The 12,751-nt window shown below is 43.8% G+C and overlaps 1 protein-coding gene across 1 annotated transcript in view; it reads right to left on the bottom strand.

Moving 5' to 3' along the window:
* Positions 1 to 12,751, bottom strand: part of DNAI7 (dynein axonemal intermediate chain 7) — a gene marked incomplete in the record, with an annotated part of 1,381,690 nt that overhangs the window by 1,073,207 nt on the left and 295,732 nt on the right. Inside the window, 1 exon segment of the mRNA XM_069628488.1 lies at positions 5,711 to 5,816. Within this exon segment, the coding sequence (XP_069484589.1) occupies positions 5,711 to 5,816 (106 nt within the window).

The following is a 12,751-nucleotide window of genomic DNA, read 5'->3' as shown; positions in this document are numbered from 1 at the left end:
AAAAAAATTCGACCATTTGGCATTCGACCAAATGGTGTCGACCAAATTGCAGTCGACCAGTTTGTTGTCGACCAGTTGACTGGACACCACGTTTCAATTGCCAAGACAATGAGAGAAGAGTACAAAAATATAAATCACCAATTTGACGTATGGCATCTTGGAAAAACAATCAATAAAAAAATGTCGGCTGCAGGTAAAAAAAAAGATATGCAAGGTATTTCACAGTGGTCCAAGTCAATCAGCAACCATCTTTGGTGGAGCTCAAAAACATGTGGAGGGTCGTTGGAAATTCTACTGGAAAAATGGCGGTCAGTAATGCTACACTGTAGCAACGTTCACCGCTGGACCACAAACCAACATTTCCACAATTGTGAACATGGCCATTTGTCCACAGAGGAGGCACGGAAGAAGAAGTGGTTGATTCCTTCATCACCCACTCACAAAGCCATTGAAAAGATTGTATTTGATAAAACTATAACAAGAGATTTAAGGGGACTCACGGAATTCTGCCACACAGGAGATTTGGAGGTGTTCCACAATATGTGCCTAAAGTACAGGCCAAAACGATTGCATTTTGGCATGGAGGGCATGATAAATCGGACTCTTCTAGCGGTCTTGGCACATGACCATAATGTTGGCCGTCAACAAAGTAGGACGACCGGAACTTTAGGGACGCTTCGCTACAATAAGGCCTTCACTAAAAGAAGTAAACAATGGGTGATCAAACCAGTGTTTGAGGATATGCAATATGAATTTATTGAGAGACTTATTGTTGATGTCCTAGATAGGCACATACATGGAGTTGTGAACGAACCTGTGAAGGGGACAACTGCATTGCCACCCAACATTGCCTCTGCTCCATGTCCACCTAAAGCAGAGCTCATTGAGAAATACACATCACGGTTTAAATGATTGTAATTTGATTGTCTGTTCTCTCAAGTCTCCTCATGTTGCAGGCCCATTGAATACGTGTATCTATGTAATGTGTAAATAAAAGTGATTGCTCAGTGTACATGCAATGTGTCTCTCCACCCTTGCCCCTCCCTTCACCGTGCAGTTGTGCGAACGACCCGGGTGTCACCTGTGACTTTGCTCTGGAGTCTCCTCATGTCACAGGCCCATTGAATATGTGTAGCTATGTATTGTGTAAATAAAAGTGATTGCTCAGTGTACATTCAATGTGTCTATCCATCCTTGTTCATTTGCGCATTAAATTAAACCAAACAGTAATATAAATCATTTTTCAAAAAATATAGAATGTCTCCGTATTTATGGTTCTCTGGGGCTGCAAATGCACGCAGACAAAATGCAAAGATGGAGTGTAAATTTCAAGTCCTGTGAGATGGCCTTACACTGAATGTAGCTAACTAGGAATGTGTGCTCGTTCAAAGTGAAGGTCAGCTGCTTTGATTTTTTGCTCGGGTGCCGGAATGGCCCAAGACTCAGTATAAGGTTCTATTGTTATTTGACCTTGACAGGCCGGGACCATCCCGAAAGACTTCTTTTTGGGGGTGTGGTGCAATAACGTAGGAAACGATAATGAATATAATTTCAGAAACGAAAGCCATTTAATGTTCGTTCATTAGAAGAAATAACATCGGCATAGAAGGAGTGGTATTTCGGGGCTGCCCTATGCACAGACACAATGGAAAATGCAAATATAATGTAAGTAACTCTTTAGATGAGTTTATACCGCAATTTAATTACTATACAGTAGCTTTAAAGACGGGTTAAGTTGTACTTGTTCCTTCTATGTGGCATATTGTTTTGTACCGCGCACTATCTTGAGGAGAACCATCTCCTTTTACGGAAGCACCTCAAAACCTTCCTCATTGCTTCTGCTTTCTCTCTCCCTCTCCCCTGCTACAACTGGTCCACTGTCTGCGACCTCGGTCCTGGGCCCTTCCACTCTCCACCTGCACTGCCTCAGTATCCTACAGCCCCCCCTTCCCAGCACTTGTTCTGCACTTACCTTGCACTCGCCACCAGCTGGCCCTATGTATTTATTATTTTATGCTACTTACCTTGTACTCCACTTCCCCTCTCCCCTTCCCCTTGCACTTTTACCTTCCCCCTACCCCTGCACTTGCGCGATCTGAATGACACCTGGCCTAGTAGGATCGTTGTCTGTCTTCTCCTTGTTCCCCCCCCCTCCCTGCCTCGCCACGCCTTGAAACACTTGTGTATAGGCGCGTTGCAAATGCCATATTATATCATATCAGTGACGAAGTGGTCCACTGGCGCTCAGGCGGCTCTGAAAAAGGCGGAGGAGAGGGGGTGGGTTACTGGAAATGACGTATAATACCCAGTTGCACTGTCCTAGCTATGAAATAATTTCCCGACCTAATATATAAAATGAATAATTTTAATAAAGATCTGATGGTGAGACTAATTTCATTTTTTATGTTTTTAAAACAGGTACATCCTTCGTTATTGTATGTGTCACGAGTACCAGACACTGGCGGATGGCTTTTACAACCGCCAGTTGCTTCTCCGCGTGAACAACTTTACCACCCTGACCATTTTTCTGTGCAGCGTCCCAAGAGTAAGGAGAAAGGGGTGCAGGATGTAAGAGCATGGAATGTGGTAATAGGTAATTACTGAATCATGCAGATGCTTCAACGTACTACATACAGTAATGGTAATACCATTTCGACATATTTCTAGAGGACAAACCACCAAACTTATAATCAGGCCCTAGGCATTCATAAATAAACATATGGCAGCCAAGCAAACTCAGCATTGAGAAGCTTTTGTTAGGGCAGTTTTCCTATTATACTGATAGTAAGACTTTAGTAAGCTATTCCAGTGGTTTGTAGATCCCCAACTTTTAGTATCAGTCTGTTCTAACTCAGGACCTTTGTAGAGTGGCAGAGCAATCAGGCTTATCTTAAGAGGAAGGTGTGAGCTGTAGGCAAGTACATTGAACCAAGTACATAAAGTACATCAAGGAAACGCACTTAAATGTATATTAAAATATATATTAATTATATTTACATAAGTCATATTTAGCACAATAAACCATTACACATAGATATACTTTTCAATACTTTCAAATAGTCAGTTCTTAGTTGGTAATTGCTGAACGCACACAATTGTTACAGGAGTTTGACAGTTATATTGGTAATACTGCACACCCACAAAATAATACGGTAATTGTATTTAGTCTGCATACACATACAAGATAGGGATTTCTGGGGAGGAAAACAGTTGGTTAGTGTTATCCTAGTAGAGCTTCACGTTCTAGAGGCAGTTTTGCAGCACAGCCAGTCCTTTAAAGTCAAAGACGCAAACCTAGCTAAAAGGCAGTTTGTATCAGGTTTAAAGTCTTGCTAAGCAAAAGAAGTCAAAAGTTCCTGTGGATACTTTCTAGTCTCTAGGGTAGAAGATACAAGAAGGCATAACTAATGTTGGAGACCCTGATAAAGGACTCCCTAAAGGGACACAAGCAGCGGCTTGAGTCAGAGGTAAGAGGGGGTTGTCCTGGACACCTCTATGTGCACTCCAGTGCTCTGGAGCAACTTTCTGGAATCAGGTAAGCAATACCTTTTTCCCCACAGTACCTTACGTTAAAAAAAAATGTTTGTGCTGGAGGCTCTGCGGTGTTGCATCTCTGGACCCGACCTCCGGATTCCTTGGTCTGATGACAAAATGGACGGGATCTCTCAGCAGCAGTCTTGAGGAGGACCTGGGGCACAACTTTCATCAACTTTTTGGTCACTCTGTGGATTTTGGCACCTTTTCTGCAGCACCAACAAAGGACACGGATCTCCCGGTCAATCTTCTTTTCTTCCTGCAGTCCCACCCTTTGATGAAGGGGTCTGGGTGAGTTGAATCAGATCTCTGGAGTGTCCTTGAGGGTTCAGCAAAGGTTTGGATGGATTTGGCCTTTCTACAACAATGCACTCGAAATGGGCAGCAGGACTCCTGGTATTGGGGTTTCCGCAGCTCTGCAAACTTCTAGGACCTCGGGAGATGGTTCAATTCAAAGTTCGTCTTGGGACTAGTTGCTCTCATCAGCCAACAGGAAGGAGTAGTCCTCTTCCGAGCTACTCTGTCACATAGAAATCGGAGTCAGGACAGCAGTGGTCGCTTCACAGTGTTGCAAAGGGACTGCAGGCATCTCTGGTCATCTTCTTCTGTCACTTCAGCTTCCAGTGGACAACTTGCTTTTCACACCAGAAGCCTCACCTTTTATACAGTTCCAGCACACACTCCTCTGCAATCTCTCTCAGCATTTAGAGAATGGGGCATTTCGCTGTGAAATCAGGACAGCCAGACCCCTAGTGGGAGCTGGTTCTATTCAGGCACTCTGGCAGACAAAGGACAGGGGGGTGGAAACTCCTTTCTCACTTCCTGCCTGCCCAGACACTCTGGAGCCTAGGCCGGGACACCCAAGTGTTCCCACCAAAGGCAAAACACACACACTGACCTCCCCCTCCCAGAATGGTAGAAGAAGGGCTAACCAAAAACACCCATTCTAGTAATGGCAAAAAAGAAGGGAGGCCCCAAGTTGGTACTTGGGTGCCGCTATTGTGCCTTACCGAGGCTATGGACATAGCCTGCAGTACAAAAATTGCACAATAGTTGGTAGGACACGTTCACTGCCACCAGCTATAACTAGGAGATTGTGTATATGACTAAAAAGTCACAGGAGCAGGGAGAAGGGGATACTAAGTATCCCTTTAACACTCCACATAAGGTGGTGTGTGCCAATCTCTCAGACCATACAGTTTTGGGAGAGATAATAAGTATCTCTCTATCCTTAAGAACAGTAGTTAATTGAGGATATAGAAAAAGAATCTCAAAGGAGGACCATAGGGGTCCCCAGCAACAGTGCCCTTGAAGGAGCTGTGTGCTGCAATAGTAAAATACAGATGCCTGCTTTTAAGTGTTATGGAGTAGACAGACTCCATAGTACAGGTAAAATACAAAGAATAGAGTTCCAAAAGACAGAGCCCACAAGAATGAATGAATGGAAAAAGGCTCCACTCTTTCAGGATTTGAAGACAAAGGTCCAGAAGTAGAGCAAAACGTGATGGGGTCCCACTAGGCGAGGGGATAAAGCATAGACATGATGCATTTGCTTAACAGCTTTCCTTTAGTTGGACAAATACGTTGAAGCAGCCCAAAGAGCATATGCCTTGTCAGACCAGAATATCAGTAGTGCTGGATGGGAAAAAGGTTCCCTGAGGACGGCCTGTTTTCTTCCATCTAGGAAATATTTTCATTGAATCTTGCACTTTTTCTAATACACATATTACGAATTTCAAGTATGTCATACTACTCTCAAGGTCAATATTGTTGAAAGTGATAGAAAGTAATTTCATGTATATGGTTGGGAAGCCTTATAGCATTATCGCCAGCTGTTTGCCTTTGGCCAAAGTAAAGTTTAGTACATTTGACGAGGCAAATTCAAAAATGTAGTATTTCTCACCAAAACTATATGCCGCCAGTCAGTGCTTACACAACATTCTGGGCCAGTTCTAATAAATTGCACAAAGAAACAAAGAAGGCATAATTTGCAAATAGCAATGGATGGGGGTGTTCATTTAGGTTAACCCTATAGGGTTTAAATCAAAATATTCCCTTCGGCATGCCAGTCGTTTGATGATGGAGTGTAAATGGGCATACAAGAAAGTATGCATGGCAGGCTTTGCACAGCCAACCGAACATGGATTCGACAGACTGTATCAATGTGGCACATTACCTTCTTCTCGGATTCGCCTTTCCTCCTCCTCCTTTTGTAGTTTTAGTCGCTCTGCTTTACTCAGCTTCCCTTTCTTCTTCGAACCAGCTGAAGTCGCTTTTGATGACTTTAGAGGACAGGACAGACACATTATTAGCACCTGGTAACAGATCATAACATTGTTCTTGCTCATCTCTAAATATTGTCTCAAGAATACAAATGCAGAAAGTTCATAAAATGGTACAGTATGTAGTAACATTCTTTCTATGATTTTATTTATATGGGTATGCCTCTGAAGGTTCATAATGTATTCAAATAAACTCTTCTTTTCTTCAAGGTTTATTATTGAAAGCAAAAAAGATAATAGAGATGCAAGTAAGAAGAAAATAAAATCTACCTTCCAGGTAGAGCAAAACTAAATGAAAATAAAATGTACTGTACAGAAACTTTATAAAACAAAGAAATACAACTATGTACATCACATAAAATAAATCTTGCATTAGGACTCTTTTTCAACCTAATGGGGAAAAGGAAAGGGAAAGGGTGGGACACAATAAAGAGGGAAAAACAGAAGAAATAAAAGGGAAGAGGTAAGAAACCTAGGAGCTCAGGTGAGAAACTAAACAAGTGAAACAGTAACATTGCAGAATTCCCCTGGTGTTCTAAAGAAACCTGGTAAAACCTAGATATTCTCATCTAAAATATGTTTATGCTAAATGTGTCAGTGTAGAAAGTTCTCCTAGCCATTTAGAGCCCCTCTTCCGTTTGTTGGGAATTTCCCTTTTAGCAAAAGCGGTTTCTTATTTATAAACCACAACCTCGCAAATTAATGTAAGGAATCTTGCATAAACCTTGTGCACGCCAAAATAGGTACAGTGTTGAGTCACATGTATTCCAAATACAAATACCCATGGTCCAAGTTTACAATGAGCCCGCAGACTAGGAGGAAAGGATGCAACTTCGAGCTGGGATACTTTTCAGGCAGCGTATTCTGGGTGGTCAAACCAAGGAATCCATTTACAAATTGGTCCATAAACAAATGACTAAAATAAAAAATGATTGACAAATGATATAAATATAAAAATAACACATCAAAGGAATATTATATGATGAAGAGAAAGATGACAGCTACCCGTCTGCCCTCATTGCACAGATCACCTGGTTATTTCTGTTTTAATACATGGGGCCTCATTACAACCCAGGCGGTAGCCGTGCCTTTAAACAGGCACGGCTGCCCCGGAGTTGCATTTTTTCCAGCACCCGTCGATGAGGAATTACCGGGTAATTCCGACATTGCCGTACCTGGTAATTCCTGCATTGCTGGATGCTGGTGCCCGTCAGTCCCCATTCCCATTGAGCCATATAGGGCGCAATGGGAATGGGGACGTTGGATGTACCGGCACAGTCAACGACGGTGCCGGTGCATCCGGCAAGCTCCGCTCGCGGGTGCCGCACTGCCCGCCAGACCTGGCGGGCTGACAGGCGCCCGCAAGCACAGCTCGTAGTATGGCGGTCCGGGAACTACGGTACCGGCATGCTTACCGGTACCGTAGTTGCCGGAACGCCATGCTTATGCTTTCTTTTTTTCGTCCCAATCTTTTTGCAATCTTTAACTCCAGCCCTGCTCTGTTCTCGTACTTTAGAAATACGTCTCTTCATTCCTATAATCTTTTGGGGAAGGTTGGAGTTTGGATCTGTCGGTGGCGGTAATAAATGTTACTTAATTGCTGCAGCTGGTCCCTGAGGAAACACAGCTTTTTTGTGCAGCAGCACAGAACTCGACATACTGAATGCACTGTGAAAACCTATGACTAGCACTAAGCTGCAACTCATATTACTACTTGTCCACCACAATTAGCAAGTTTTCACCTACCCTCTCGCCCACCACCCCGTGGAGCTCAGCCATAGGTCCACCTGGTCATTTCGAAAGGTAAAAATATGATCAGCGGTGCCGGCAGAAGCGCTCCGTTGTGAGTTGGAACTCCCTCGTTTATGGCCCTACTGCTTATCTGTAGGGTGGATTTTTTTTTATCTTACTCTCACACACTTGCAGCTTTTCACAATTAATGATGGTAATAATGAAATGATAGGAATCATTTGATGACCTAGTAAAAACTGCATTGTACCACTTACAATCAACTCCTCTGTGTACCTAACGATAGTACTCTGCCCTTATTTTCAAAGGTATTGAAAAAGAAAACGCCGATTTGAGATAGAGACTTTCAACCAAGTAAACCTAGATCTTATCTTACTAAAATGTGCACTCATGCTGTGAGGCGTTTTATTAGCCATCTGCGCCCTAATATTTTACCTACCTTGGATTATATAAAAGCATAGAACAAAATGAATAACAATAAGAGATTATGCCGCCTTTGTAGGAGAACGAGAGAGACTCCTCACCAACTGTGAAGCATTCTCAGAAAAATATAATTTGTATTTATTTATTGGTTATTTATTTATAAGGCGCTTGTACAACAAGACAGTATGGTAGATCTGTATGTTCAGAGAGAGGCTATGAAACAGATCCATTTTGGAGTACCCTGCTCGACGGGGAATTGTTAGTTATCACCACAGCCACCCTACACATATGGAAGGAAATAACGTAAGCCTTGCATTTTCTTATTGCTGCACCCTGTTACCTACAGGTCTGGTGTGCATAAAAAGTGAACAAACAAACTAAACAATGGGAACATCGAAAAAAATCAATGATTTACGATTTTAAATATTTTAACTACTATACTCTTGGTAGCGATTTTGGATGATGCGAACTAAGAGAAACTATCTTCTTTTAATCTGTATATGATATTGCATATAAGAAGGGTTTGCTTGTGTGTTTTAAATAATAGTTGATTTAATGAAATGGATATTAAGTGTTTTAACTGTATGAAAGGAAAATGATAAATGTGATGAAATGATTTATTTTGTAAGGTAGGGTAGGGTGTAGTGCAGCAGGTGATGTAATGTTTTTAGCCATAATGCACTTTAATAAAAATATATGAACAGTAACTCTTGCTTTGCAGTATTGTAAGCACCATAGAATAGGTCGTCTCTGCACTGCTAAGATTACTTCTGGGAAAACCCCTCAGGGTTGCACGTGAGGCAGGATATTAAAAGGAGACAAAAAGCGAACTCTGATAACCATAGCGAACAAGGAGCTTTGTTAATAACTGCAGATTTGTGAGCATGAACTCCTTCTTACAAGAGATGCGCTTCGGACCAAATTTGGAGATTGTGGAAGATCCCCCAAAAGAAAGTAAGGTTGATAGTTTTAGCTTTGGATGTGCAGGGAGGGATCAGTTTAGGTTTAAAATGAAACCTTAGTAAGCAATGATAAAAAGCCAGAAGAACTCGGCCCAAAATAGCTGCATGGATACTAAATAACAGGAGGTCAAATTAGACTGAAAATACACTTAAGTTTTGTTTGCACCGTAAATAATATTCAGAATGTTCCTCATAACAATGATTGTGCACCCAAGTCCCTTTATCACATTCACAACATAGTAGGGCCGCAGAATAATAGTGCTGTTTCCCAAAAGCCAAACCCCTCCCTACCCCAGCACCATCACTCACTCCCATTTTGGCCAGAAACACTCGGAAACTCACATATGAGATTCACATGCGCCTCCTCGTCATGGACTTGCATGCCACAATAAAATCTAAAATACCTAAACGGCACAAGACTGCTAACATCTAGTTCGCCGATAAGCTTTTTACTCTTTGCAGAAGAGAGCAGCAGAACATCTTTGCAGAAAACACCCCACCACCTCTTTATTTGTTTTATTTATTTGGATTTGTATAGCGCACATCTGCCCGGGGTATTGTGGCGCTGAAAGTAGTCTTACTTGTTACATAACATACATGGTGCATAGATTACAGCAGGACATAACATAGATAAATACAGTTTTCATATACAGTAGAAGAGCAGGGGGTGGAGAGGGTTAGTTGAACTAAGTGGTTTTGAGTAGTCTGCGGAAAGCATGGTATGATTTTTCGTTCCTTAGTGTAGTGGGGAGTGCGTTCCAGTTTTTTGGTGCTAGGTGTTGGAAGCTGGACCCTCCGGCTTTGGTTCTTTTGAATGTGGGTACATAGATCTGGTTAGTCAGGTGCGACCTGGTGGGTCTGGTGGATGTATTGAGGGTGATTCTTTCAGAAAGATAGGACAGAGCGTTGGTGGAGAGGCATCTGTGGGTGATGGCTATGGATAAGAATAGGATACGTTCTTTTATTGGTAGCTAGTGGGCCTCTTTTCTGGTTTGGCAGATGTGCTCCCTTTTTGGGATAATCAGAGCTGCTCTCAGGGCATTGTTTTGTGTGACTTTAGGTTTTTAGCAGACGTGCCCAGGAAGAGGGCATTGCAGTAGTCCAGTTTGGTGCCTACTGTGGCTCTGGCTATAGCCAAGCAGTTTTTTGTGGATAGGAAGGGTTTTACGGCATTAATTACCTTTGTGGTAGGCGCAGCAGAGGAGGCTATGGCATTGACCTGCTGTGTCATAGAGTGGAGTCAAGGTATACTCCTAGAGTTTTTACTGCAGAGGAGACTGTGATGGTGGAATTATCAATGTTAAAGGATTGGTATTGCGGCGGGAGTTTGTTTAGTGTTTCTTTGGTGCCAACTAGTAGGATCTCTGTTTTGTCCCCATTTATGCAGAGGGCTTTTGCTGCCATCCAGGTTTGGATGGCTATGTAGATCTTTGTTAGTGCCGCAGCATCTTGTTCATAGATCCCTGTGAGGGGGAGCAGGACTTGTGTATTGTCAGCATAGTTGGTGTAGGCTATGTGACGATGATCCAGGTCATTGAACAGTGGGAAGGTGAAGATGTTGTATAGGGTGGGAGCAGTGCAAGAGCCTTGTGGGACGCCACAGTGGATTGCGGTGGGGGTAGAGCTTGCGGAGTCGGAAAAAACTTTCATAAGTCGACCCTTTAGGAAGGATGTGACCCAAGAGATGGCTTCCGGCGAGAAGTGAGCTTCTTTTTTGAGTTGCGTACCTAGAATGTCATGGTTGACCACGTGAAAGGCCACGGATAGGTCCAGCAGGAGCAGGTGTTACGCTCACCTGATATCCCCGGGGACGTCTGGAAGGGTCTCAGATCTGGAACCATGGATGCGTAGTTGCCCAGTGCTGAATAATGAATCTTAGTTATTTGTAGGGTGAGCTATCCATCCTGCATTTCTTGTGCAGGGGCGCTTGACGTTAGTTGGGGAGCTGCCCGAGTTGCTTCAACTGGTGCAGTACGCCTTCCTTGGGCCCAGAACTGCTGTGACCCCGAATCTGCTGGTAGGCAGGTAGGTTTGTTAATTGTAAGTCTTTGTTCGGTTTATGGTGGGAATTAGTTAATGTCTTTATCTCCTTCTTTTCAGGAGCGAAGGTCTTAATGCTGGCGTGCCGGATGGAGAGGCACGTTTCTAGGTAAGAGAAAGTGCGAAGCGCAGCGCCTTTATTGTCTTTTAAACCTAACCTTTGTTTTCTTCTTTTTCTCCTCCTCACAGGACGCTGTGGTGCTGCGAGTGGATGAGAGTGCGATGAAAAACAGGCCCCCGGAATCCGTTAAGGTAAGTACAGCACTGTGTGGTTGTTTAATATTGAAAGCGAACCTGAATATGTCTCTTTTCCTTTGCAGATGTTGCTGTGGTGTTCCGGATGGAAGCGTGGCGTAGCGCTGTGGAATTCAGGTAAGACTGATGGAATTCGATGTTTTGGAAGCGCGCGTTCTAATATAGTTTTTCCCTTTCTCGTTATTGCAGGTCACAATGTTCGAACAGCAGCTGTGGTAGCGGTTCGCCGGAAGTCCTTAAGCTAGTACTCACAGGTGAGTGATGTTCTTCTTCTCTCGGTTTCCACAGATTGCAGCCCAGTTGAGATGCTGAGTGCTGGATGGTGTTTTCTCAGGTAAGACAGAATAATCTTGTTCTTGCAGGATTACAGGAAGATGCTGAAGACCAGGAGCTGGACATGGTAAGCGTCACGCTGCTGGTTGCAGAATAACACGAAGCGTGTTCTGCAGTCAGGGTATGGTTTATATAGCCAAGGTAAAGTAGTACCAGGGAAAGTAGTTCCAGACCTGCCACACCCAAAACACTAGACCGCATGGCTTGGTTCTTAGAACTAGACTGTGTGGGTGCTTCCATGTTGGATTTAAAGGCCCATGTACATAAATGGGACCTGGTTGGAACCGTCCTTCCTTCCTACATATGAGCCTGGTGCCAAAGGTGCCAGGACTGGCTCCAGGAGCCCTTTTGCAGTGTTTTTAAGGCCCTCAGGGTTCTGGTAGGAGCCTGCTTGTGGCACAACTTGTGCCCCCTCACAGTGGTCATGACAGCAGGAGTGCTGGTTTCCCTTTGTCCATGATGTCATTGAGTTGGATTTTGAGATCTAGTAAGGCTGATTTGGTCCCGTGTCCCCGGCGGAAACCCGATTGCCTTTTCCCTAAAATGCAGTGTTCTTCCAGGTATTGCTGGATTTGTGTGTAGGCCACCTTGTCGAGGATCTTGAGCAAGAAGGGAACGGTCATGATAGGTCTATAGTTGTTGGAGTTTTCAGGATCTAGGGTAGGTTTTTTGAGAAGAGGGCGCACCCAGGCTTCTTTTAGGCCTTCTTTTAATACCTCTAACTGCACTAACTCTGCCAAAGCCACTAAGATTTATTTAAACACACTTTATTGGCATTTCATTATAACAATCCCACAACTTCCCCCACCCTCCCTAGCCCCCCAATACCTGTCCCTCCACCGACTAAACTCCCAAATCAGCTAATACAACCAGTTCCCCCCCCCCCCCCCAGCTTCCCAGTAACTCTGTTGCCTCCTTTTGCCTCCATTAATCATAGCACAGCAGGCTTCCATGTCCATTGTTCATTGAGGGCTGGGCCCCATCACCTTTCGTTCACATCACCGAACTCCCTCCTCCCTCCTTTCCCCCTCACATTCCCATTCCTGTGTCTGTCACCTCATGGTGGGTGTAAATCATTGTCTTTCGCCAAGTCATTTAACAGTTGGGACCAGTGGAGCGTCACCACTTCCCGGTCCTCTCCCATCACCCCATTCTGCAGCACCGTTAGCTCTG

This window comes from Ambystoma mexicanum, chromosome 12 (genome assembly GCF_040938575.1).
Source record: "Ambystoma mexicanum isolate Mex_15411 chromosome 12, UKY_AmexF1_1, whole genome shotgun sequence".
In the NCBI taxonomy this organism is placed as follows: Eukaryota; Metazoa; Chordata; class Amphibia; order Caudata; family Ambystomatidae; genus Ambystoma; species Ambystoma mexicanum.
The sequence above is the reverse complement of the archived record's forward strand: the minus strand, read 5'-3'. Positions and strand labels throughout refer to the sequence as shown.